Source organism: Phaenicophaeus curvirostris, chromosome 2, assembly GCF_032191515.1.
Source record: "Phaenicophaeus curvirostris isolate KB17595 chromosome 2, BPBGC_Pcur_1.0, whole genome shotgun sequence".
Taxonomy (NCBI): domain Eukaryota; kingdom Metazoa; phylum Chordata; class Aves; order Cuculiformes; family Cuculidae; genus Phaenicophaeus; species Phaenicophaeus curvirostris.
Window position 1 is genome coordinate 107,307,006 of NC_091393.1, and position 27,492 is coordinate 107,334,497.

Genomic DNA, 27,492 nt, shown 5'->3' on the forward strand with positions numbered 1-27,492 from the left:
AAAAGGAAAAAAGAAAAAAGGCAAAGCAGGAGGAAAGGGAGAAAACAGGGAAATAGGGTGAACAGGGGATACGGGGGGTGGGAAAAGGAGAAAAAGGGGAAAGGGGGGAAAGCAGGAAGGGAAGGAAAGGTGGAGAAAGGGGAGGAAAGGGGTAAGGGGAGGGAAAGAAAGGGAAGGGGAAACAGAGGAATATGGGATAAATGGAGAAAACTCTGGGGCAGGAAAAAGGAGAAAAATGAGGAAAAGAAGTAGCGGGATAAATGGGGGAAGCAGGAAGGGAGGGAAAAGGGGAACAGGGGAAAGGGGGAAATGGGAGGGATGGGGGAAATGGGGCAGGGAAAAAGGAGAAAAAAGGAGGAAAGGGGGTGGGAGGGGAGGTGGGGAGAGGAGAAGATGGAAAAGTGAAGAAAGGAAAGCTAAGGGGAGGGGAAGGGGAGGAAAGGAGGTGGAAGAGAGGGAAAGGAGGGAAGAGGGGAAGGCTGGGGAAGGGGGGAAGAGAAGGAAGGGAAGAAGGGGAGGAAAAGGAGGAGTAGGAGGGAAAGGGGAGGAAAGAGGAAGGAAAAGGGGAGGGAGAGCTAAAAAAAGGGGACACCCAGAGCGGGGAACCGCTGTTTCGCCCTTGGCTGAGCGTAACCCCCGCCGGGCTGCAGCCGAGCTCCTCCCCGCCAGCAGGTGTCGCGCTGCCCCCGGTCACAGCGGCGCTGGCGGCGGGCGAGGCGGGTCACACCGGCGGGCACCGCTTCGAGACCAGCCCGGGGTTCCAGGGGAGGGCGGGGTTCGAGACCAGCCCCTCGGGGTGGAGGTGGCCCTGCTGGGATTATACGTTAGGAGAAAGACTTGTGTGAGGGGATCCAACGGGGGAAGCACTGCCCAGGAACTGGGTTTTCATAGAATCATAGAATGGGTTGGGTTGGAAGGGACCTTAAAGATCATCCAGTTCCAACCCCCCTGTGATAGGCGGGGACACCTCCCACTAGATCAAGCTGCCCGGGTTTTGGTTCCATTCGAGCCTTTCTGGATCAGCAGAGGTCCCAGGGCCCTGGGGAAGGACTGCAGGGTAGCCTGCACAGGGAAGAGGTCGCTCTGGCACACACCAACTGGCATCCTGTGATTCCCAGCCTCCTTCCAGAATGCAGCCGCAGGCATGCTCCTCGCCAGCATCCCACGTACAGCTTGTTGGGCAACTGTCCATCAGGAGATCCAAGCTGTGGCTCAGACAGACACCAACAGTTGCTGAAGACTGGTAACACACAGGCGCGCCAAGCTGGTCCATCCCACCCGCCCAGCCAGCCTTTCCCCACCCAGTGTGCCGGTGGAGAGTCAGCTCACCAAACACAGGCCACCACCACAGATCCAGGCACAGAACAGCTCTAACAAGGCCAGTGGGAAAGGGCTGCTCAGCCCTATTTGCCAGAGGAGACTTCCCCACAGCTACCTCACTGGACAAGACCCACCGCAACAGGAATATTTAGCTCATCGTGGGCCATCTATCAGATCAGGTGGCTAGCAGAGCCATAGCTAGCAAGCCACTCTTGACCCCATTCTTGATCTGCCCTTCTATGACCACATCCTGTGTGCCGACAGCATCCACAATACAGATAGGAGAGAGGTCAGGGATACTGTCAGAGGTTCCCATCCATGGCGACGTGCTGTCTGCCTGCACGCTTGCAGACCCTCCTCTTTTCCAGCTTGTTTGTCCTACTCCTCCACTTCATCTTACACAGCCCAACGACAGAAGCCATACGAGTGTTGTCTATCCATTTATGTGGTACATTCACCAGGAAAGCAATGCCCTTTTTAAAACTACTTGATGTACTAGAAGGCAATAAAACAAGTGAGCACAACCTGGTGCGCTTGTCCCTAGCACCCACCTATAAAGTCACCGGCACAGCCAGCTCCCACAGCTCTTGGACTTCTCCTGTCCCAGGCTGCAGGCCGGAGAGTCATCCTGCTGCCTGCCCCAATTGTGCTCCACAGGCATAGGCAGCGCTGTGGCTTCTCACCAGCATCACAGTGGCCAGGGACGGGTGCTTACATCTACCTCTGCAGCTCTGGCCTCCAGTAACTACCCTAAATACTCTGTGCAGCCCATTCATACACCATCACATTCCCAGGAATCACATTCAGTGATACTTCATTATCTTTGGACTGTTTTGAAGAGGCTTGCGCTACCCTCCAGCTAATCCTTCCCAGCTGCCAGGCTGCTGTTGATGAATATCTGTCATGCTGACTAATATGGTCTCATTGCTTCCTTTTTCATTACCCCATGTGTTTCTTTATCTCATGGTTAGACGGTAAGCAGATTAGGGCGGAGATTTTACAGTCTGTTCCCGTACAGCACCTTGCATGATTGGCGATATGTGTGGTGGGGCTAATTTACACACCACCTCATCTTACCCTAGGAGCCCTCCTTATAATGAGCCCCCCACTTTTAACCACCCCAATTACAAAAGCCAAGCTGCCTCCATTCCTGAGAGCTAAACCTGAAACAGGGTCAACCAGTGGTCTCAGCACAACAAACACAAACAGGCCTGCATAAGAAAGCCATCCTGCAGAAGAAAGAATTGTTCTGCAGGAGAGACACCTTGTAAAAGAAAGCTGTCCTGCAAAAGAAAGAGCCGTCAGGCAGAAGACCCATCCTGCAGAAGAAAGAGATGTCCTGTGGAATAAAAAGTGATCCTGCAGAAGAAAAACCTGTCTTGCAGAAGAGCCATGCCGAAGAAGAAAGAGCCATCCTACAGAAGAGCCATCCTGCAGAAAAAACAGCTGTCCTGCAGAAGAAAGAACCAGCCTGCAGAACTAATAACCATCTTGCAGAAGAAAGAGCCAGCCTGCAGTAGGAAGAGCGGGCTTGCTGGAAAAGAGCCTGCCCACAGAAGAAAAGGCTGGACTGCAGAGGAAAGAGCTGTTCTGCAGAAGAAAGACTGGCGGGTGAAGAAAGAGATGGTCTGTGGAAGAAAGTGTCATCCTGCAGAACAAAAAGCAGAAGGAAGAGCTGTCCTCCACACGAAAGACCGGCCTGCAGAAGAAAGAGCAAGACTGGCCTGTGGAAGAAAGAACAAGACTGGCCTGTGGAAGAAAGAGATGTCCTGCAGAAGAACGAGCCTGCAGAAGTCACAAAACACTGAAGGATTTCTTCATTATTGTGGTGCAGCAAAGCACAAACCCTGTCATTAAAAAAAAAATAAACCAAACTGGTACAACCACCTACTGTCTGGGTCGCAGCATGAAAGGAGAGAGGGTTCATTTAGCCAGGAAATAGGAAATTATTAATGGCATTGCAGATAGATCTCAGCGGCAGCCACCTCCATGGGAGCAACAAAGCCCACATAAGCCACAAGTGCTTAATCTCTATGAAATGCACGCAGCCATGGCAATGTAGTAGCATTATCATCTTACATGCGCAGAGAAGAGATAGCCTCAAGGTTTGGGTGTTCCCCTGTAAAGGCACTGAAGACTCCATCAGGCTTACCACAGATTTCCTGCCCCAGGCTGGGAGAGTTGCACAGCCACCTTCAACTCAGCTCCCCCCTCTATAAAAGGGGTTGCATACACAGCCCTTTCTCATAGCAAATACGCATGAGCGGAACCACACTGAATGCTGCAAAGCATTCAGGTAATACAGCCAGAGATGCTGCTTGAAACCTTTCCCCTTGGTTAAGGGGAATTGGAGGCCTCAGCTTTTCTTCTCAGACTGAGAGTGCAGGGATAGGACAAGGGGGAGAAGTTTTAAGCTGGAAGAAGGGAGATTTAGATGAGATATTAGGAAGAAATGTTTTCCTGTGAGGGTGGTGAGGCACTGGCACAGGTTGCCCAGAGAAATCTTGGCTACCCCATCCCTGGAGGTGTTCAAGACCAGGTGGGATGAGGCTTTGAGCAACCTGATCCAGTGGGAGGTGTCCCTGCCCACAGCTTGGGAGTTGGAACTTGATAGGCTTTAAGGTCCCTTCCAACCCTAACCATTCCATGATTCTATCATTCTGTGCTTCTGTGACTGAGGGGATTTAAGGTCCAATCCACATGTACACAGGGAATTCAATAAATCTTTCTAAGTTTTGCTCGTTGCCTGTTTTGAGGATTTAAGCAAGAGCTGAGCAGTGGCTGGTCCTTGAGTTAATTCTGGGGCAGGATAGGTTTCATTCTTATGATATCAAGTACTTCAGACAGGCACCTTAGTGGTAACAAAAATTAAGGAAAAAAAAAATTATACAAGCCAGGTAGAGTAGCTTGATGACATTCTTATGTATTTAAATTAAAACAGGGCTGTTCCATTCCTCAGCTGCCTCCTTGTTTTATTTCCTCCTTCTAATGGTGAAAACGCCCCAGAGGTAATGAAGCATAGGGCTGCCTTCCCCATGGGCTCCATCCAGAGTGGTTCTGATAAGGCTGATAAAATTAGCCAGGTTTTACAGCAGCAAGCAGGGTCAGATTTTGGTCCAGTTGTTCATTGCCTGCAGGGTTTGTAATGTATGGAAATGAAAAGGAATGCAACCTGCAGCAATAGTGGAAGTTGAAAGCAAATTAAAAAGAATACGAGTTCTGGCATTCATCCTTAGCAATTTAGGACAGCCTTTTCATTACCGTAAAAATAACATGTATTTGTAAGCAACAGCCAGCTCCAGTCTCCACCAAATCTCAAACTGCATTATGGAAAAGGCAATGACAACACTAACACTTCAAAAATGCGAAACTAAGCTAAAGGAGGGAAACAGCTTGCTCAGTCTCACCCCACAGGGCAGGGCAGGGACTTGGACCACACTCCAGGCTCTCCGTTCCTGCATGCTGCCTGCTGTACATCATCATCATCAGAAAAGGAATGGAGCATCACAGCAGTTTCTGGGAATCACCTTTAGGTTCTCCTCCTCCCACTAAAATGTATATAACCCTAGAATCACAGAGTAGCTTGGGTTGAAAGGGACCTTAAAGATCATCCAGTTCCACCCCCCCCTACCATGGGCAGGGACACCTTCCACTGCATCAGGTTGCTCAACACCCCATCCAGCCTGGCCTTGAACACCTCCAGGGATGAGGCGTCCATGACTTCTCTGGGCAACCTGTGCCCATGCCTCACCACCCTCACAGGAAAACATTTCTTCCTAAGATGTCCCCTCTTTTAGCTTAAAACCGGTCCCCCTTCTACTATCCCTGCACTCCTTGATAAAGAGCTCCTTCCCAGCTTTCCTGTAGCCCCTTTCAGTACTGGAAGGCTGCTATACAGTCTCCCTGGAGCCTTCTCTTCTCTACCCTGAACAACCCCAACTCTCTCAGCCTGTCCTCATGTGGGAGGTGCTCCAGCCCCTGGATCATCTTCATGGCCTCCTTTGGACTAGCTCTAACAGATTCATGTCCTTCCTGTGCTGAGGACTCCAGAACTGAGCACAGGATTCCAGGTGGAGTCTCCAAGAGTGGAGCAGAGGGGAAGATTCCCCTCCCTCACCCTGCTGGTCACACTGCTTCTGATGCAGCCCAGAATATGACTAGCTTTTGGTTTTGGCTAGATTTCCCTTTACATTTTTACTTTCGTGCATTTCTTAAGCAGAAACATTTCAGCTGTGCACAGCAATGGGCTTCTCATGGCTTCATTTCTGCCAGCAAAACAGCTCTGACTGTAAGGTTCACAGAGACTTTCTGTTCCTGTCTAAAATTATCTTTGCTGAGCCTTGCAACGCCAAGTGCATAGAGCCAATATTCTGTAAGTCCCGAGAAAAATGGACTACTTTTCAGGCACACTCAGATGGTGTGGTTACGGTAACATCCATCCACCATGACCAAAGCTCAGGGCCAGCACCACGTCCCTCGCACAACGGGACACAGCCTGCTCCTTTGCTTCATGTGACAGCACATAAAATCAGGGCCTGATCCTGCCACCCAGATGCTCTGTGGTTATCCAGCGAAAGAGGATATTCTGTGATCCCTACTCCAGCTGCAAGATGAGGGTGAAAGGGTATGAAAAGACAGCAGGTGGATGCAGACAGATGGGGGAAGCGGGGACTAACAGGGAGACAACAGCAATTAGCATAAGCAGTGGCTCGCTCAGCCTACCAGCTGCTTTGCCGGTTTTCTGCCTCCCTGATTTCCAACAGCAAAGAAGAAATTTGCCTAAGAGCACAGTCAAGAGCTAAAACTGCCCCTCAGAACTGATAGTATTGGGGGGGCAAATCCTCATTTCCATGGTACAAAAGCAAGACTTGCAGGGCTGTCATGTAGGAGTTTGCCTAAGTAAGGCATGGAGCAGGCAGCTCAAAACAGCCACCAAATACTTCAGAGCGAAAGGCTAAAAAAGGAAGGTTTTAGAGGAGGAAATGAGTCAGTAGCTTGGAGGACAGGAGGGGGAGTTCAAATAGCTGAAGCATATAAAGTAAGCAAGTAGTCACCACCTCAAATGCTGGAAACCCAGTGAGGTGGATGTACAGATCTTCAGTTTCTGTTGATGCAGGGTCTCATCCACAAACGGGAGCCCACAGGTGAATTTTATACCAACCACACTGGGCTTTGGAGCAGTCCTTCACTGGGCAGGCGCTTGTTGGCTGCAGTTCACACTGGTGTTTCAGATGGGAGCCAACACGCTCACCACCTGCGACAGGATTGCTGAAATTTCTTGGACTCCCCCATGGCTGGGGGAGAGGGGGTTAAGTGGGAAATTTCAGGTTAACTGCAAACGCAAAGAGGGAGGGAGATGCACCTTTTAAGATGGTTCATCCAAACATCCAGCTTGAGCTTTCAGCCTCGCTTATTTATAGCACTAACGCTAGGGAAAAAAGGACAAAGCTTACTCAGTGTTTGAAAGCAGCAAAGCAAGTCAAAACCCCTGCATCTCCACAATGCTGCAGCAGTCCACAGCATTCAGTTCTTTCTTTGCAACAACCTAGTATTGCACCAAAACCCTGGGGAGATGGGTTAACTCTCTCTGAGAAGACTTTAACCATGCTGGCTCATACAGGACCACAGAAGCAGGGTGTGTATTAGCAAAGCAGTGAGCCATGACTGGGTTAGTGTCAGGGTGGCAATAAGCCACAACTTCCTCACCTCTGCCCTTTGTCACTGTCCTGTCAAAAGGGCAGGACTGATGAAAAGGGAGCTGGTAAAAAGAAGCAATAAAATTCCCTCCCACTCTCCCCATACAGGGAGTTTCCCCTTGGCTCAGGCACTGAGATGAGAGCTATGGAGGAGCCACATGATGAACCTACTGCAAGCCCTCTCAGAGGGAAGCCACAGCACTGCGAACACTTGGGACAATGGTCAAGGTCACAAGTATGTGAGAAGAAGGTTGTTGAGTCAAGGAGCAGCACAGGACTGCAGAAACAGACTCCCTTTCCCCAGCACAAGCAGCAGCACAGGTTTTACACACAGTAGGTGTTCCCAAACCACGACATGCACGCTGCTCATCACCAGCAGGCAGTTCCCAGTGCCTGTGCTGGCACAGCACACAGACACCATGGAGTCCTATGCTGAGGCAGGCTGGTACCACTGTAAGCCATGCACTTGTAAATGCATCTCAATGCAGAGCTGCTGCCTCTGGCCTCTTCAGAGCATCACAGCCACTGTGTTTATGCCTCACTGGGCTTTGCTGTTTTGTCTTTTGGGGAATGAAACCTTTCAAAAAGGCCTCGTGGTTGTCACTATGTGCCCTTCCCAAAGCAAGTGCATCTTTTGCATGAGACAGAAACAAATGAGAGGGATCTCCCTTACCCTGTTGGGAAGGAACCCCTGTCCTTGCTGAGGCTCCTCTGACTAGTTAGACACCTTCTCCACCCACTGCCATGTTTCCAAAACCACAACCAGACCTCTTGAAACAGACTGAGCAAACAGGCCGGTCCCAACTCATTTTCCCGTATAAGTGTAGAACACGGACCAGCCCCAGCCCTGTCCTCACGGCCTTACATCATTCCTTCCTCTCCTCCCCAAGATGCCTTACTTCTTTACCCCCTCACAGCGAAACCAGTCTGTGAAGAGTGATAGTTTCAGAGTTATATGTTGAAAAGACAAAACAACCGTGTCCTTATTAAATTCTTGGGTTTACTTCCAAAGTCACTGAAGGCTTTGGTCCAAATGTAAGCATTCCTTGATTAAATATATCTGAAAAGAGCCTAGGGAAGAACTACCGAACCTAGTTTAATTCTAAGTGATAATGATAAGTCTTTTGGTAGTTTTACCACAAATCTGATGCTCTTGCAAAAGGGGTCCCTGGCCAGCATAAGCCACCAAGTGGAGAATGGATTGAGAATAGCCCTGAGAAGGACTTAGGGGTGCTGGTGGATGGCAAGCACAACATGAGCCGGTAACGTGCGCTTGCAGCCCAGAAAGCCAACTGCATCCTGGGCTGCATCCAAAGAAATGGGACCAGTAGGGTGAGGAAGGGGATTCTCCCCCTCTGCTCCACTCTTGTGAGACCCCACCTGAAGCCCTGCATTCATTTCTGGAGTCCTCAGCACAGGAAGGACATGGATCTGTTGGAGAGAGTCCAGAAGAGGCCATAAAAGTGATCCAAGGTCTGAAACACCTTTCATATGAAGACAGGCTGAGAGAGTTGGGGTTGTTCAGCCTGGAGAAGGGAAGGCTTGGGGGAGACCTTAAAGCAGCTGCCAGTACTGACAGCTGCCACAGGAAAGCTGGTGAGCAGCTTTATCAGGGTGTGCAAGGATAGCATGAGGGATAATGGGTTTAGGCTGAATGAGAGGAGATACAGACGAGATCTTAGGAAGAAATGTTTTCCTGTGAAGGTGGTGAGGCACTGGCACACATTGCCCAGAGAAGTCGTGGCTGCCCTATTCCTAGAGGTGTTCAAGGCCAGGCTGGATGAGGCTTTGAGCAACCTGATCCAGCAGAAGGTGTTCCTGCCCATGGCAGGGGATTGGAACTGGACAAGCTTTAAGTTCCCTTCCAACCCAAACCCTTTCCTTCTATAACACAAGAACCTAACACAACAGGACTGCTTTTCCAACACATACGTCTTTAATATAGGGTATTTCAGCAACTTCTATCTAATGTGAACAAGCAGAACAGCATCTAAAAGAGATCTCCTGGAGTGTGCTGCAAGGAGAGGAAAGTAATCAAAATCTAACACCCTCAATTACAATAGCAACATAGACAGAAGGTACATCTCACTCCTTCAGTAGTGGAGATTCATGCTGTAACCTGGTATGAAATATTGCCACCTTATACCTCAGCTCTGGAAACCTGCAACCAAGTCTTAGTTTTGTTCTCTACTTACAAGCAGGCACAGAGACTCAATGAATAAGCTTCATGTCGGGCACTTTTTTGGTCATTGATTCAAACTGGGAACATCCCTGTAGTCCAGACTAGTAATGAAACTTGCCTATGTGTTTTTTACCATTAGTAGGTGCTTCTGTAACCCGATTACAGCAAGCTCAAGCTTCACAGCCCAGAAGCTTTAAGGAATATTTTTGTAGTGTTTCAGAATACTTCAATAAATGCGTAACAGCAGCTTCTCTGGTCCCAGCACCAGCGTTTTCTCAGCCGTCGGCTTTGTTCCGAGAACAAACCGCTCATTGTTTCAGCTGATTGTTTCAGCCACCTGAAATAGAAGCCGCTTTGATTCGGGCGTGGATGATGCTGGTGCTGCTGGTGGTGTTGCTGCCGCTGCTGCTGTCGGCGCTGGGCAGAAATGCACAGGGTTTCCTGCAGCAGCCAGCGAGTGCGGCCGGCCTCAGCCAATCAGGAGTGCCTGACTGAGATCGCACCAAAGTAGGTAGTGAAAAAACCCTCGCACACGCACAAAAAAAAAAAAAAAAAAAAAAACAACAGAAAAAAGAAAAGCCCCACACTTCCTCCTTGCCAGCTCTTCCCTTCCCCCGCCCCCATCCGCTCTTTCAGGCCGCCTCCCCCCACGCCTGCTCTCCTCTGTGCATCAGGACCCCGACAGCCCCAAGGCCGCCCACCTCCTCCAGCTCCTTTCTGCCCTCTTCAACCCCAGTCTTGGCACCCCTAATCCCTTTAACCCTGCTCCAGTACCCCCCCCACCAGCAGCCCCAAGCCTCTCGCCCCCTTGCCCCCTCACAACCACCTCAGCCTCCTTTAACCCCCATTCCAGCATCCCCAAATTCCATTTTTGCCCCCCACCCTCCTCCTTGCATCAAGCCCAATACTGCCCCACAGCCGGGCAAGTGCTGCCCCCCTGACCGCTCGTGGCTGCCCTAGCCCCCTTTAACTCCCCCTCCCAGCAACCCCCACACTCGTTTTGCCCCTACCCCTCTTCCTCCTCCCCTCAGGGCCATGATGGCCCCACAGCCACCCCTCACCCCTCAACTCCTGCTCCTCACCACCGCCTCAGTCCCCTTTAACCCCCCTCCCAACACCCCGAGGCTTCTTTTTGCGCCCCCCTCCCCACCTCAGGGCCCTGACACCCCTCTGCCCTCTCACCACCTCCTCTACCTCCCCATCCCAGCTCCTCCAATCCTTTTATGACACCCTCCCCTTCCTCCCCTCAGGACAGTGAAGGCCCCACAGCCCCCCCGCAAATCTCCTACAACTGCTGCCCCCCCTCACCACCGCCTCAGTTCCCCTAAGCCCCCTCCCCAGCACCCCTAGCCCTCTTTTCGTCCCCCTCTCCCGCCTTCTTCCTCCCCTTGGAGCCACCACCCCCCTCAGCCCCCTTTAACCCCCCCCCAATTAGCCGCGCTCCACTCCTTGGCCCCCCCACAAAGCGCTTTCCCGCCCCGCCGCACCTCGGGGCAGGTAGCCCCGCCCCCTCGGCAAAGGAGCCTCTCCCATTGGTCATAAGCCTGTCAATCACTCACCGGCGCGCCCCGCGATTGGACAACGCTCGGCTCGGGCTGCATGAGCGTCGTGCCCCCCCGCCCTTCGCGTGTGCGCGCATGCGCGCGGGGCAGGGCGGGGCTGGAGTTGTGGGGGGAGGGAGCTCCCACCATAGCAACCGCTTCCTCCTACCGGGCCGTGACGTCGGCAGCGTTTCCGCCCGGCTCGCGCCCTCGCCGCTTCCCTTCCCGCTGCCGGAGCCCGCGCCGCGCCCAGCACCCGAGGGGAGCCGCACGCCGCCATGGTGAGGCAGCCGGGGCCGCGGGGGGATCCCATTCTTTCCCCTTCCCTACCCTCCCTCTCATTCATCCCCAGGGAAAGGTGGGGGGGGTCGCGGGTGGTACCGCCAGCCGCGTCGCGCCCCTCTATCTTTCTCGTTCCTTCGCCTCTCTTTCTCCTTCCCTCCACCCGCTCCTTCCCGTTCGCCTTCGAACTTGAGGCGGCGGATCCGTTCTCCTCTCTTCCCCCCGCCACCCCGCCATGAGGCGGCGGAAGGTTGCTCCCCCCCCGCCCCCCTTTTTTGAGGCGATGGAACTGTCCTCTCCCCTGTATCCCCCACTCCCCCCCCGGTGAGGAGATGGTACGTCCTGCGCCGCGCGCGGGCGCTAGGGGCGGGCGAGCCCATTTTACCCGTTGAAGGGGGGGTGGGTGAGGAGCGAGGCGGGAAGAGCGGGGGTGGGGGGTTGGGGATGGTGCCGCCCCTCCCCGCGCCGCAGGGCGCGGCCTCGGCGGAGTGGGGGGAAGGCCTCGTCTCCGCCACGCGTGGGCCGCATCCCGGCGGAACGGGCGAAGGGAGCGGGGCTGAGCCCACCGCGAGCGGCCGGGGGCCTCGGGAGGAAGCGCGGCCTCAGCCGCATCCGCCCCGCCGGGCGGGAGCCATCTTCCCCAAAGGCGAGAGGGAAGCCAGTGGAGGTGGGGGGTAGGGCCTGGCCTAGAAAACGGTGGCGGCGGCGGCTCGTCCTCGGCCGAGCGGGGCGGCTGAGGCGAGAACCCGGCCTCCCGCCGTCCCTGGGCCCCGCTCCGCTGTCCCCGGGCCGCAGCGAGCAGCCCCGGCCGCAGACAAAAGCAGGGACGCAAAACCAGCAGGGAGGCTGACAACAAACACGGTGGGTTTTTTGCAGCAATCGCTCAAAGAAGCTAAAATCTTAAAGTATTTGCTGCAAAGGCTTGAGAGAAGCTCATCTTGCTTCTCTGCTCAGGGAAGACAGTGCTGGAAGCGTTCTGGAGTAATGGAATGGTTTGGGTTGGAAGGGACCTTAAAGCCCATCCGTTTCCAACTCCCCTGCCATGGGCGGGGACACCTCCCACTACATCAGGTTGCTCCTAATCTGAGTTAGTGCTAGAAAAGGGAAATGTAGAAATATATTAAACTTACACACCCATTTGCCCATTTTCTCTTGCTTTCAAAAAAATGCCAGGGAACCCCTTTCATAAATGTAGTGAAACAGTCCAAACAGCTGTTATGCTTCATGAGGGTTCATCTTCTCTTGCTTTGCCTGTGCTAGAAATTTGCATCCATATTTAACTCTGGCTACTGAGACTGACAAATTCACTTGAATTCTTTGCTCTGATAGTTTTAACTGATGGTCTTCATAGAATGATTTAGGATGGAAGGGACCTTAAAGCCCAACCAATTCCAACCTCCTACCCTGGGCAGGGGCACTTTCCACTGGATCACGTTGCTCAAAGCCTGATCCAACCTGGCCTTGAACACCTCTGGGGATGGGGCAGCCACAGCTTCTCTGAGCAACCTGTGCCAGTGCCTCACCACACTCACAGGAAAACATTTCTTCCTAAGATCTCATCTAAATCTCCCCTCTTCCAGCTTAAAACCATTTCCTCTTATCTTATCTCTGCGTTCCCTGATCAAGAGTTCCTAGGCCCCTTATTTTATAGAATGGTTTGGGCTGGAAGCGACCTTAAAGATCATCCAGTTCTCTTTTGCTTGAGTCATGCACAAACCCTCGCCCAGCAACATTTCAGTGTTTTGATGCATTTGCCTTTAATGGAGGACTTGCGTATTGAGGCCATCCCATGGTATTTACCATTAGTTTCTTGAGCATCCAGTAAATAAACTTCTGTTCAATATAGACCTGGCAGACAGGATGTGCTGCTCCTCTCCCTGCTTCCTATAACACCCATGTTGAAGCATCTCTGCCTCATCTGCAGTGTGGAGCAGAGCTAATGGGAGTTGCAGATAAAGCTGCTCAAAGTCTGGCGAGACTTGCAGCTCTTGTTTAAAATAGGCTTGTCTGAACAAGCTAGCTACCACCTCTGCAGTATGCAAACCTAGTTTAGAATGACTACTCAGTGTGTCAGGCTTCATCTTGCTCCGGAACCAAAGAATTCCCCAGTCAGTCATAACTAGTATGTCTCGTAGTGATCTCCTTTTGGGAACGGGGTCTGGGTGGGCTTTTTTTAAGATGCTTTCCACTTGCTGGGAATGAATTTGCTTTTGGGCAAAAACCATAGGCCTTCTGGCAACGTAGAGGAATGCCAGCAGGAGGGCATCGTTTGGTATCAAAAGAGCATTGGATTTTCTGCTTTTGTGTTTCGCCACAAGGTTCATTTTCTTTGCTGCTGGATTAAATGAGTCCATGGTCTTTGGAGGACCGTGCAAATTATTTTTCTTGCTTGTTAGTCGATGCTATTCCCAAATCTGTGTAATTACAAGGTACGTATGCCTCATATACAAGATGACAGCCTCATGACAATTGGTAGTGTGGGTGTCTGGCATGTTCCTGCTCGCCTTGTCAGAGTATCGCTATCAAGAGGCTCCTGCTGGGAGCAAGGGCTGACCTAAGTGATCTCATGCAGGAGAGCCTGCAGACAGCCAGAATTTGCATGTAAGGCTGTTCAGAGCTTTTTGCTCGCCTGACTGTTCAGTGTTCACAGTAATCTCCAGGAAGGAAACCTTCAAGTGTCTGGGATGCCCAAAGCAGGCCTTCAAAGCCTGTTTTTCACAGAATCACTAGGTTGGAAAAGACCCACAGGATCATCAAGTCCAACCATTCCTATCAACCACTAAACCATGCCTCTCAGCACCTCATCCACCCATCTTAAATACATCCAGGGATGGTGACTCAATCATCTCCCTGGGCAGCCTGTTACAGTGCTCGATGACCCTTTCCGTGAAGAATTTTTTCTGATATCCAGCCTGAACCTCCCCTGGTGGAGCTTGAGGCCATTCCCTCTTGTCCTGGAGAAAAGGCCAGCTTCCTCTTCTCTACAACCTCCTTTCAGATAGTTGTAGAGAGCAGTAAGGTCTCCCCTCAGCCTTCTCTTCTCTAGGCTAAACAGCCCTAGTTCCCTCAGCCGCTCCTTGTAAGACTTGTTCTCCAGCCCCCTCACCAACTTTGTCGCTCAAGGGTGAGGTTTAAGCTTTATGTTGCCATAGATGCCTGGAGGGCCACCAGAAAGTTCTTACGCACACTTGGGCTCATCATAGCTGATTTCTGCGCTGAATGTGTTTTTAAGAAGCTTTGCTTTCATGCAAGAGTCTTGTTGCCTACCAGCTTACACGCAAATTACTTTAAAAACATGCTTTTCAACACAGGAATGGGTACTACTCAAAACTTCTACCCTGCTACCGGCCACCATGGTTCCTGTTTTTCAGCAGTGTTGCAGGGATTGCCTTTTGTGGGCATTGCTTGTTCTATCTACCTTGATAATTACATCAGAAGTGAACTTTGTGGTAACTGGGAGGAGGTGATTTCCTAGTTGGCTGAAAGCTGAGGGAATGACCTCCAGGAATTCAGGGGAGACTTTTTTGCCCTTTTTTTTATATAATTCCTTTCTTACTCATCCCTCCTTGTCTAGTGAATAACCTTTCTTATGGCAGGGGAAAAAATCCTGAAGAGACTTTTGATTCACCTGTGTAAAAGAGGCCAAATAATGCAAAATAAAAACTGTGATTCTAGCAAGTAAATCTTCTTTCAAGTGATATGGAAATAACTATTTCTTGCTGGCTTATGGTGTGCAAATAACGGCCTGCACAACAGCAGTAAAAAGGCAATTATTCTTCATATCATACTTCAGATATGAATTGAAGCTTGGGACTTTCAGATGCATAGACTGCCTGGCGTAAACGGGGGTGTCTGGCTGGCTGGCTGCCTGTAGGTGGCGAAGGACATGGGCCTCTTGGGTCTTGGAAGGTCACAGTGGTGCTGGTCTTCAGGGTGAAGTTAAACTATGCATCCCCTCCTTTCCTATCCAGTAAAGTGGGGGTAGTAATATCAAATGGGTTTCTTGAGTGTTCAAATAACATAAGAAAAACAAAGCAGTATTTAAGATCCTTGAATTTTTAACCACCCATGTTTTCGGTCAGGCTGTCACCTTTTTAGGACCCTGGTGTGGCCAAATCTTCTCCCAGTCTGGTAGCGGCAGGCAGGCTGTGCAACTCCCTTCTGGCTAAGTTCTCTCACAGCTAATGTGGCTCCACTTTCCCTTCCAGGCCTTGGTGCTGAGGATGTCCCAGGGTGTTGCCAGGCAGTGTAAGGGACTGCTTTGTGGAAGCTAGTGTCCCAGAACAGTTGGGTGGTCATAGCTTTAACCAAAGAAATATTTGCCACAGAGATGTACTGTGACACATTAGTGAGTCAGATGGAAAAGCCATGTGGCTGCCCAGGCAGATCTGGCTGTGGCAGTGGGGTTTGGAGGTGGATAGGAGGGATAGTAGTCAGGCGTAGGGTAAACAAGGTGTTTGCTGAGGAAACTGAACTAGATGTATGGCAGGAATGTGGCTAGCAAACATGGGAGCACAGCCTCTGCATTTAAACCAGGCATACTTTAATAAGTCCTTGGTGAAAAATTAGCGATGCTTTCCAAAGAAGAAAAAGTTCCACTTGAGTAGCTGTGGATGGTCCCTGTTGGTGTATACAATGTGTGTGTGTGGGTTCCCAAGCAAAACAAGGCAAGAACTTGTTCTCAAGACGTCATCTCTGTAGATAACGTGTACACAGGCGCTGCTGTTGGGGCCTCTTCAGTTCTGATCATGGGAAAGAAAACCCACACTGTAAAAAATGCCTATACTTAAAAACAAATTTAGTCCTTCAAACTTGGCAATCCACGTCACTAGTTTAAAGTCATCTTGACTGTCTTTCAGTTGAAGAGGGAACAAAGACTTCTCTTAGGTAAAATATTTTAAACATGCAACAAAAATACTGGAGTTCACAGCACTTCCTAATAAAAGAAAAGGCAAATTTCAGTGTGTCAAAATTACATTTCAATGCAGGCTTGCTACAAATCCAGTTTATCAGGCGTCTGGCATCTGTCTCACTCCTGAAATGGCTTTCTGTATATGGGGATTTTCTTGAGAAAGCTTTGGATTATTCTTTGGTCTTCCCCCATTTAGATTAAATTTCAGTTGTAGAGGACTTGCTGATGGAAGCCAAATGCTGGCAACCCTTAGTGGAGGCAGCCAGGGACGGTTCCTGCAGTTGGAAGCCTGCTAGACAGAAGCCTCTGTTTGGGCTGCCCTGTGTAGGGACAGCATTCTGCTCTTGCAAGACTTCTGCAGTGCTTTGCACTTAGGGCAGGAAGGATGGCTTTGTGTGGGGAATAAGAGCTGCTGTGTTACTGCAGCGCACGCTGACGAGGCATTTAATGCAACCATTACCTCATGTGCCTACAGCAGCCTATATCGAAATACAATGGGGATACTGGTGCAAGTGCTCCAGGATCATGTATGGGCCACGAGGCATGCTGCCTTTGCAGTGCTTGTGTGGAAGTACTGGAGGAGAACTCATTTTTGCTTACTGCCTCAGAGAAAGTTACTCTGTCCGTTCTTGCCTGAATGTCTCCCAGAATATGCTGTACTGGCACCGGTTTCAGTAATTAGGTAGTCTGCCTCCTCTCTACTGCCTTGTTTCAGCTGGGTTAACAGGCCCTGTGGTTCGTGTCCTCGGCACATAGAAGCAGGCTGGCTACTTGAATGTAGACTTTTCTCTGCATTTGTGTCCTGAGAATGATTTTAAGCTGGTGTTGCCCGTGTTAGTCTTGTGTGCCGTCACAAAATGTCACTAGTGGATGTTTGTGTCACCTACCATGTACTGCTCACCCATACAGAGCTGGGGAACTGCTTCATACTGAAACAGGACCAGAATCAGGCTGACTGTGGTAGCCCTGCAGTGTTCAAGCCAGAACACACAAAATCATAATGAATGTGCTGTATTGAATCCTCTGAGCCGAGTGATATTGGGGCCAAAGAAAGAAAATCCAGGCTAACAAATAAAATGTTTATTCTTTCATTACTGGCAGGGTGGAGGCTTCTTCCCAGCTATTCTTCTGGGCAGATCAGCAGAGACACAGTCTATTGAGAACGTGTATTTATGAGTGTGGCATTTCTCCTTTTTCCAGTGCTCTTAAGTCATTCTATTGCTGCTTTACAGAGAATGGTTGCAAACACCCTAGAACAAAAGCTGCCCAGGGTTTGGGTTAATTTTTCCATTTTAAGGATGCTTTTGAAGCCACTTGTGGCTGGTCTTAGCCTAGAGTTGAACAGGGAGTCCTGTGCTTCCAAAATTAGATTGGTTTGGGGGGAACAGTTGCACCAGGAGTTTATGGGTTCATGTCAACCCATGCCGTGACACAGCTATAGGGTTTCCTCAGGTGGAACAAATCTTCATTGTCCCTAGCAACATAATGGCTGCTCATATCAGCCTGTGTGACGAATCCAGGGGTTGTATAGCAGCTGTGGAAAGGAGCAGCCCTGGCTACTAACAGCATTTTGCTTTGCACATCTAAAAATATTTGGTTCATAACTGTTGTCCCTTAAGCTTCTGGTCAGCCCCAGCTATCAGCTGCAGTTTAACAGTTGATTTTGAGTTTCCAGACTAAATACTCTCAACATTTTTGGAATCTGAACTAACTTGCCAGCAGTACTCAGTTTCTTTATAAGGAAACAACTTGCCTCCTGCCTTGGAGACATGTTTCTGGCTGTGCAGTAGGACAAACGTATGCGCCTGGCTGGCAACTTTGCATCTACCTGCAGCTCTGCTGCTGCTACTGCTTCTGGCTGTCCGCTGAGCATTAACCTCTTCTTTGAAAATTAGATTCTTGGCAACCTGAATTGGTGCAGGGGAAGTAGTTGTGGTCTGAGAGCAAAGATCAAGAATTGACAAAAGTAGAGCTAGGTAACGTGAACCACAATTCCTAGATTCATTCCCATGCTAGTTCAGATTTTCTAAGCGTTTTCTGCTTAGAATCTTGCATTTTTAATAACCAAAGTCTGAGTCTTAACACCTGTTGTCAGCTACTGAGGTACCATTAGTTAGACAAATCTCAGGATTAAAACAGGTTGTCTAGAGTTTACTGTAGATTTGTTCTTAGTGACTGATGCAATAGTTCTAGAGGCTGCACTGTTTGCCTTCTTAAGGCAACCTTGTGTTATTTAGAGTCTTCCCAGAGACCTCTTACCTGTACCAGCTACAGGAATGGGAGGAGAAAGACCTTTATTCCTCATTAGTTTAGTCTCACTCTGACAAGTGTAATATCCATGTGGAGGAGGTGACAGAGGAGTGAGTCACTTTGAGTCCATGTTTGCACTTTTGCTCAAATTTATCCGGGAATCGGCTTTCTCCTTTTACATTCCTTGCCTTGTTGGAGATACGTAGAAGGGTGGCTCCTTGCCAGGCAGCTGAAGCACAATCAGTTACTCCCTGTTCTCTCCTAAAGCAAGTGCAGGGATTCTGGATAGATTGCCCCAATACTCCCTTCTTGCAGGAGGTCCGCTAAAGTAAACCCCTAAAGAGCACTGTTGTAGGCATTAGTCAAGGCTTCAAAAAAGCCACGCATTAAGGGGTTGTTCAGTCAGTAACCATCTCTCCAGGACAGCCCTTTTGAAAGCTAGCACTGGAGCGGTTCACACCTCACCACTGATCTCCCTGCGTCTGCGGCTGGACCATGCTGTTTCTTTAGAACACTTCCACTCTGACAGGGTGCAGTGTCCCCAGCAAAATGAATCCATCAAGCACATGTTTTGGGGCTGAGCTAAAGGGAAAACAAAATGGACAACCTTTAGTCTTTTTCAGTTGGTCTGTCTCACCTGATGATTTACCTGACTGTTCAGTACTGCTGACTGTGCTTCTAACCAGTGGCGTGTGGTAGTTTACACAGAGGGAGGAGGGCAATTTCCCTTCCAAGATATGAATTGCCATACCTGAGGGTAATGCCAGTTGAATTTTGAAGACCAAAAGCCCATCTGGGGAAGAAGCAGTTTTAGTAAGGAATCTCACAGTTTACACTGCTTTCTGTGTTTTGAGCAGATAGATGAGTGTTGAGCAGGCTTTAGTTCAGGGGTGTCCTTCCAGGAGTGTCTACTGGCCAAGGATGCCTTCCAATATTTGCTATTGCACAGCTGCTTTTAAACTCTCTAGCTTTGCTGAGCTCTGAGAATAAAACTCAGATAGAAATGTTTCTACCCTGCCACCTCTTTTTTTTTTTTTTTTGGCTCATTCCCAGAAAAGCAGCAGACTGAAAATGCAGTTCAGCCTCTCATCACCTTTGTTTGGTCTTGTTCTCTTTATTCTGTGCAGCTGCCTTTAACGTAGGATGGGTGATGCTGCATCCACACCTCCTGTTAGAGCTGGCACACAGGGGTGCCACTGAGGAGCTAGAATATACCATCAGTCTTCGAGGCAGGGAAAAAGCAGGGTTGAAAAGGCAGGGAAAAAGCAGGGTTGAAAAGGCAGGCAGCTGGCTTTAAAAATTGGCCAAGGAGTACTGCTGGGAAGTAGACACTGTATCTGTTAGACTCCTGTGTTCTCCCTTGAAAACACTGAATTCAAAATAACTTTTCAAAGTTGCTTTTTTGGCTAAAAACTACCACTGCAGTCCCAGTACCCCACTGCAGTTCTTTTGATTTCTATACCAAATTCGTGTTACAAGTGTGGAATTTGGCCGTGTTTACCTCTGTTCCTAAAGCTGCTTGCAAGTGTGTTAGAAATGGCTGGGAAACTTTGAACTGAAGATCCTCATGGACTTAAATTGTCCAGCCAATCTGAAATGGGGAACAAAATTAAGCTGCTGTAATGCCAAAGGATTTACCACAACTGAATCTCAAAGGACAAGCGGTAGACATGTATGTAAAACTACCCCAAAACAGTGTTCGAATATAAGTAAAGTTGTGCCTTCTTCAGAATACTTTTGGTTTGTCAGCTGGCTGTGGGCAGCACTGGGACTCCAGATTCTTTTCTTGGCCTGGAAAAAAAGGGCCTGCAGCCTTTTCTGACAAGACTGTCAGGCCACTGGTGACTCTTCCCAGTACTGGTTGCCTTCTAGCCTCAAATTTGAGGCAGTGCAGTAATGCAGTTGTGAAAATCTGTCACGATGGCTGTAAAGGTCTTTGGTTTTGTCTTTGTAGGCATCTGGAGTACAAGTTGCCGATGAAGTATGCCGTATCTTCTATGACATGAAAGTGCGGAAGTGCTCTACACCTGAGGAAATTAAAAAGAGGAAGAAGGCTGTCATCTTCTGCCTCAGTCCAGACAAAAAGTGCATTATTGTGGAAGAAGGCAAAGAGATTCTGGTGGGAGATGTTGGTGTGACGGTTACCGACCCTTTCAAGCACTTTGTGCAGATGCTTCCCGAGAAGGATTGCCGTTATGCCTTGTATGATGCAAGCTTTGAGACCAAGGAATCTAAAAAAGAAGAGCTGATGTTTTTCTTATGGTAAGCCATCTTCCCAACTCACTCATTCCTAACATACAATCCAAGTGCTGCAGGTGAGGTCTCTGAGCATTTGTGTTGCCCAGGCTGGCAAGGTGGCAGAGGAGAGCCAGGAGGCATTCCGCGTGTTCATAATCAGTCGGATACTGCTTCTGTCTATGCTGCATAGTAAATGTCACTAATTGCACTCTTTTTTGGTGTGTTCCACCAGGGCACCAGAACAAGCACCTCTCAAAAGTAAGATGATCTACGCGAGCTCCAAGGATGCAATCAAAAAGAAGTTTCAAGGTATGTAACAAAGCTAACACTCCTAACTGTGCCGTGCCCCTGGAATGATTACACAGCAAGGCTTAACTGTTGGCTGATGGGTTTGAGAGGCTGGGTTTTTTTGAGATACAAGTGAGAGATGAGAACTTCACAAGTGAAATACCCTGTGACAGAGCTAAAGTAAGCTCTGGCTAAAACTGACGCTGCCTGACTGAATTTGAGAGGCACTAGGACTGCGCGGAGGACAAGAGCAGGCTTTGCAGTGTGCAACACCATAGCCGTACTGCACAGAGCAGCACATCTACACCATACAGGCTAGAAACCATTAGGTTATAACACAGGGCTGGATTTTGTGCAGAGCTGCCTCTGTAGCAGAGGACTTTCAGCTCTGTGTCTGCTGAAATGAACAATCTCATAAACTCACTGTCCTGTAGTAGTAATTAACAATTCGCTTTATTTAGAGATGCAGTTGTGATGACACTGCTACTCTCTACACACCCAGTGGAGAAGCAAAGTTCTGTTCAGCCTGTCAGACCTCATTAATCAGGGAGTAAACACCTTGCTGCAGCATTCAGAAATCTCATGCTAAGTCATTCATTCCAATGGCTCGGAGCCAGACACTGCTGCAGCTGCCCCTTCTGTCCCGCATGGGCCAGAATGTTGCCCTGTGCAAGAGTGACAGGATCATTGTGCAGCAGTGCCACCCTCCACAGGACAGCTCACCAGTGGAGTGGTACCACCCAGAGGGAGTGTTTTGTGCTGCACTTGTAGAAGATGGAAAAATAAATCCTGAAGAAAATCTGCTTGTCTCCACATAAGATGGGCTTGGGTCATGCTCCATGTCCTCCAAAAAAAGAAACTACTGTTGATACTTTAGACCAGCAAAGCCTTACTGGTTTCTGATCTCAGGTTCCCACTCTTATTCTTTCATCCACCTCTCCAGAGCTGAGTCAGCTGTCCCAGGGTGCTTCCATGTTGCTCCCTTACCTGCCGTATTCAGGGTGGCACTAGGAGCGAGAGGTTCACTCATAAGAGAGCCTTCAGTGAAAAGGCTGACAGTCTGAGCTTTGATCTAGCGAAAGCTTTCTCCCCAGTACTTTAACGGTGTTATTCAGTGTGTAGCCAGATGTCTCTCATGACAGATAGGGGAAAATTATCTGGACTCCTAAGCTACAGCAGATCTGTGTGAGTGACCAAACTGCTTCTTCTAACATTACTACCAAGTATGTTATTTTAATTGATTTACTGGCATGTTAAAATACTGCATTATTGAGTGTTTTGCCTCTTTTTTTAGGCATAAAGCATGAATGCCAAGCAAATGGGCCAGAGGACCTCAACCGAGCTTGCATTGCTGAGAAACTAGGAGGCTCCCTAGTCGTAGCTTTTGAAGGAAGTCCCGTGTAGATGTCATACAGTGCCACAACTCTACAAGCATTCCATGTTTTAATATATCAGTTATGTAAAGCAACTATTCTAGGCAAGGGTTTCACTAACTGTAGGGAAGCTGTCTTGTAGAATAAAGTAGATTTTGGAGATGTAGCTTGTATGTACAAATGACCCTAAATAAATCAAATCTAAGGATTTATCTTGGTGTATTAATATTTGCATTGGTTGTCCAGCCCAATTCTGTCCCTCATGGATTAACACTAAAGGTCTTCAAAAAATTTGGGTCCAATGCAGCAGCGTATCCTGGGGTGAAAGGTGGGGAGGTGAGAACAATATGGTTCTTGTTCTTACTTTTCTAAATTGTCGTAACAAGTAAAATTCAGTTGTTTTGAGGCTACTGGCCACATTGCCAAACTCAAAAACTTTACCCCTGTAGCTGTTTAATACAAAACTGTAAAACCTGTAGTTAAACTTAGGCTAGAAGCAACCAGTTGGCACTGAAACTGGGTTAAATTCTTAGTGCTTGCAGTTAAAGAGCAGTACTAATAAAGGGTAATTCTGAAGTTAAATAGAGAGCAAGTAGACACTTTTTCTGGAGAAGTAGTCCTAATCCACTCTCTTATAAATTCACGGTGCAGTAATAATATTTAAAGGTTCACGTGTTCTGTAGGTTCAGTTTTCCTGTTATGAAGTGTTTTGAGTTCTCTTCCAGACTGAGTGATCTATATAAATTGCTTTTCTGTTGACGTAGTTTCATTTAGAACTATCTTAGTTTCTCTAATACACACTCACTAGCAGATCGGATGCTTCTGAGGCTTTTACAAATGCAGATTCTTATATTGGAGCTCTCCAGTTATGGGCAGTACAGTGAGAGGTAACCATGTCTTAAAACGTGGTGTTCTCAGCCCTAGACTTTGGTCACTTGGTCCATTTGTCCATAATTACTCTTGATTTAACTTAATAGAACCAATTGGCCAGACTAATATGGCTTGATCTGGGCTTTTTGTCTGTTAGCTTCTTTAATTCTGTAGAAATGCATGGAAATATCACCTACTAGAAAGTTTGACCTGAAATGCCTTTTGTATGGGGGGGGTAGAGAACATTCCTGTGCCAGCTACAGAGATCTTAAAAGCTTCCATGTTTCACCAGTGGTTGATTAAAGCTGTTTCCTTTGTGTAATGTGTACATGGGAGTTGCATAGAGTTTTCCTGTATGTCTGTAGAGAAAAAGAAAAACAAAAACAAAACCCTTAGCCTCCAGTGCGTTACTGTGATCTGTTCTGTGTGTGCCAAATTCAAAGAGCCTAAATAAATGGGGTTTCCTTCCCCTGGGTCGGTGACTGATTCCTCTCCAGCCTCTGGACTAGCCATCTGCAGCGGGGCTGGTGCTTCTGGCTGGTGCTGGGCACTCAGGGAGCTGGTACACCTTCTGCTGCCCTTGGGTGAGAAAGGATTGGGGGGAACAGGCTGGAAGGAGGAGCTGGTGGAGGCAGAGGGAGTTTGAGGGGAAAAGCAGGTTCATCTGTTTGCAGTGTTGTTCCCTCCTTGGCCCTGCATCCCTCTGCTGTGCGACTGCCAGCCTACTGCAGGCTGTACTTCCATATCAGAACCTGGTCTCTTTCTTTCAGGCATGGGACCTGTATTTCCATGGGTTGGGGAGCTTTTTGGGAAACATCGGAAACATCTTGTATTTGCAGTCTGAGCAGAAGCCCAGTGTGTGTTGGTTACTTTGTGCTGCTTTCCCTGTCAGAACTGAGGGAGCTTTCTCTGAGGAAGCCCAGGCTGTTACAGGCTGCCCCTTCCCCTGCTAGCTCTTGCCAGATGTGCAGGCACAGAAAGCTGTTCTGTCCCTGCAGCTCTGGCAGAGCTGTGTGCTGTGCTGGTTTATCTCTAGAGCCAGGGAAATAATGGTCCATTACCTAACTCAGCATGTGCCCTCTCTAGCCACGCTGCACAGTTAAAACCTTTAATTAAAGGCAGGCATTGACTGCTTGCTCTAACTTGGCACGCGTGTGGGTCACAGGGTTGGGAGTACAAGGCTTTCCAAGAGACCCACTGAAGCAAAGCTTTCAGTTATTGGGAAAAGCAAACCAGCCTGGTTTCTGCTGGTCCTTTGGACCTGTGTTTTAGTCAGCTCAGGGCTTGCCCAAGTGGGTAATCATCCCCATAAACAGCTCCTTCTTGCCTATGTGTCTGCAGTACTGGTCTCTGTCCGAAGTCCAGGCTGAGATAAGGAAACAGGAGTGACAGCAGCGGGAGTGGTGCTGCCTGGCAAACAAGGGGAACTCCCAGCCAAGATCCAGCTGATAACAAGGGCCTCCAGACTGCAGGCAATTTCTAAGAGCGATCTCACCCAGGCCCAGGTGACACTGTGGTAGACTTCTGCCTGCGATTGCCTTCCTTGGTTACAAAATAAAGCAGGAGACCCCGCTAAGTGGGAAGGATGTCAGACCTGGAAGATAGGAGAGCATTTCCCACAATGTGAAACCCTTCACCTCAGGGACTGGATTACAAAGTTCCTTAGTCCCAGAACTTTGAGGGATGAGAGTTCTGAGGTAGCACTCTGGACATTGTTGTGGTCCTGCAGCTTAAGCTGATCTGGGAGGCTTTGGCTGCTTTTAGGACCCTTGCAGCAATTCTCTAAGTTTTATACTGGAAGAGCACTCCAGACTTTGGCAGTAATTCCTAATTTCACGGCTACAAGACTTCAGGGTTGTCCATGCCATGGAGCTAGTGGGCCAGACTTCACCACCTCGCAAGGTTGTCCTGCTGTTGGAGGGGATGAAGAGCACAGGAAGATGCTTCCTCTTCTGGCTGTTTCATATCCTTTCAGTTAAGGTTTCTCCCAACTCACCCAGACCACCTGAAAAGGCAAGGCAAGCAGGAAGAGGCAACACAAGGAATGGTTCCTGTGGCTTGGATGGTTCCTGGGGAGAGGAATTACTTTCCAACAGGACTACATGAAGAAGAAAAAGGTGAAGGGGTTCAGGTGATGAGCACACCTCAGAGCCATGCAAGTTCAGCTAGACTGCAGCCCTTTTCAAGTCCATGTGCAGGCAAAAGCCATTTTTATCCATTACACTGGGAAGAAGATGGGAATGGGAGATGGAGACTGATAATTCGTGCCTAAGTGTGAGCAGCAGATGGTGTAAATGTAATTTAGCCGCTCCAACAAAGGTGAACTTGAATGTCCAAGCTGCAGCTTCATGAGCTAACATGCTCAGGCTGGAAGGTAACTCCAGCCATGGCTGGAATCAGCAGAAGGATCCAGCATTCCCATCCGAAATCACTCTAGCTGGGCTTGATCTTTGTCTAAATACCTGCCTGCAGCACCCTGGCGCCTAGCTGCCTATCATACCTGCCCTGAATCTCGGGCTGATAAGGAACAGGCCATCAGTGTGGCTTATCTGGAGAGAAGGAGATAACCCTCAGCAAAACCCACAATGGGCAGGCACACAGGGAAGTGTTCCTGGGAGCGCGGGGACTGCGTGGTCCTCATCCCTGCATACTGGTGGGCAGGGCTTGGGTTTCTTCTGCCCCTCAGGGTGTCCTCCCCATTCCACCAAGGGAAGAGAAAATCCCAACAGCACCACTCCAGGTATTGAAAAATTAAGCTAAATGTCTTTCCCAAAAGAGATGGAGGGTTTTCAGCTTTACTTAATGATATAAGCTCCTTTTTCTTCCTAAAACGGCCAGCTCGATGACATGTCCTGGAAGGACACCAGATCTGCTCCTTTGGGGCTTTTGGAGCCTTGTAGGAGCCTGTTTGCCCTGTAATGCACTGGGGATGCCAGCCGCCCTCCTTGCATTGGCTGTTTTGGGGACTTTGTCTCTGTATGTTATCGCCTGCATATCTGCTCTGCTTTGCACAAGAGCTTCCAATAGCGGAAGTCATGGTTGCAAAAGCAAAAAACTGAAAAACGGAAGGATTGCATCACTTCGCAGTGCCTGCTGCTGGGGTGCACTTCCTGCCGATGGCGCTCTGTGTGACCGCCACCCCAGTGTGCTCAGTCTGGCCTGGGGGTTGGATGGGGTTTGTTTGCAACCCTGGTAAAATAAAATCATAGAACAGTTTGGTTGGTAAGGGACCTTAAAGCCCATCCCATTCCAACCTCGTGCTGTGGACAGGGACGCCTACCACTGGATCAGGTTGCTCAAAGCCCCATCCAACCTGGCCTTGAACATCTCCAGGGACCGGGCAGCCACCACTTCTTTGGGCAACCTGTGCCAGTGCCTCACCACCCTCACAGGCAAACGTTTCTTCCTAAGACGTTGTCTAAGTCTCCCTCTTTCAGCTTAAAACCATTACCCCTCATTCTGTCCCTGCACTCCCTGATAAAGAACCCTTTCCCTGCTTTCCTGTAGCCCCTTTCAGTACTGGAAAGCTGCTCCAAGGTCTGTCTCAAGCCTTCTCCAGGCTCTCTCAGCCTGTCCTTGTATGGGAGGTGCTCCAGCCCTCAGATCATCTTTGTGGCTTCCTCTGCACTCAGTCTTAACAGTTCCCTGTCCTTCCTGTGCTGAGGACTCCAGAAATGAACGTAGGATTCTAGGTGAGGTCTCAGAAGCACAGAGCAGAGGGGCAGAATCCCCTCACTCACCCTGCCCGTCCCCTTTCTTTGGATGCAGTCCAGGATAGAGTTGGCTTTCTAGGCTGCAGGCACACATTACTGGCTCATCTTGAGCTTCTCATCCACCAACACCTCCAGGTCTGTCTCTTCAGTGTTGCTTTCAATCCAGTCTCTACACAGCCTGTAATTTTGCTTGGGCTTGCCCCAGCCCAGGTACAGGACCTGCTGAATTTCATGAGGGTCACACAAGGCCACCTCTCAAGCCTGTCCCATGGGGGAATCTTAAGAAGGTCAAAAGGTGACAGATCAGGCGTGCTGCTCTGTGGCCAGAGGCAACACAGACAGCATCGAGATCGCCAGCAGTCCTTGGTTCATGAGGTCCTCCCCATGCACGACCAAGTCCAGGAAGAGAAACTGAAGGTTGATCACAGTTGCCAGTCAAAGGTCTGCTGGACTTTGTTGTCTCATCATGGAGAGACGGACCTGCTAGAGGCAGAACGGTTGCAGGATCTGCTGCCTCTCTGCATGCAACAGCTCTCATAGCACTGGGGTGGGTTGGCAGCAGCAGGGCTTGTAATGAGGTGGGGGAAGGGTGTCTCAGCTGCTGTGCAAGACTCTCGGGCCACCACCCCACAAGGAGTCACCACCGTCTAGCCAGGAGCCTAAGCTCCATCACCTCCCATTCCATGAGTCACTGCAGGCAGTGAGCAATGGAAGGGCATCACCAAGCCACCCACCGAATCTAGGGAGAAGGGCACCAGGGGGGGTGCGTCCTCCTTTTGGCTCCACACAACCACCCTGAAGGTGTGCAGCCCATTTTTGCAAAGGCC

The 27,492-nt window shown here is 49.4% G+C and overlaps 1 protein-coding gene across 2 annotated transcripts in view; it reads left to right on the forward strand.

Annotated features, from left to right (window-relative positions):
* Window positions 1-22,530, forward strand: part of DSTN (destrin, actin depolymerizing factor) — a 37,406-nt gene extending 14,876 nt beyond the window's left edge. Inside the window, exons 1-4 of one of the 2 annotated variants that reach the window (XM_069850378.1) lie at window positions 10,862-11,020; window positions 20,138-20,445; window positions 20,654-20,730; window positions 22,004-22,530. In XM_069850378.1, the coding sequence (XP_069706479.1) occupies window positions 11,018-11,020; window positions 20,138-20,445; window positions 20,654-20,730; window positions 22,004-22,113 (498 nt within the window). In that variant the 5' untranslated portion in view covers window positions 10,862-11,017 and the 3' untranslated portion in view covers window positions 22,114-22,530. Of the gene's footprint in view, window positions 1-10,861; window positions 11,021-20,137; window positions 20,446-20,653; window positions 20,731-22,003 lie in introns of those variants that run through there. The other variant, XM_069850379.1, reaches the window with a different exon arrangement.
* Window positions 22,531-27,492: the final 4,962 nt, after the last annotated feature.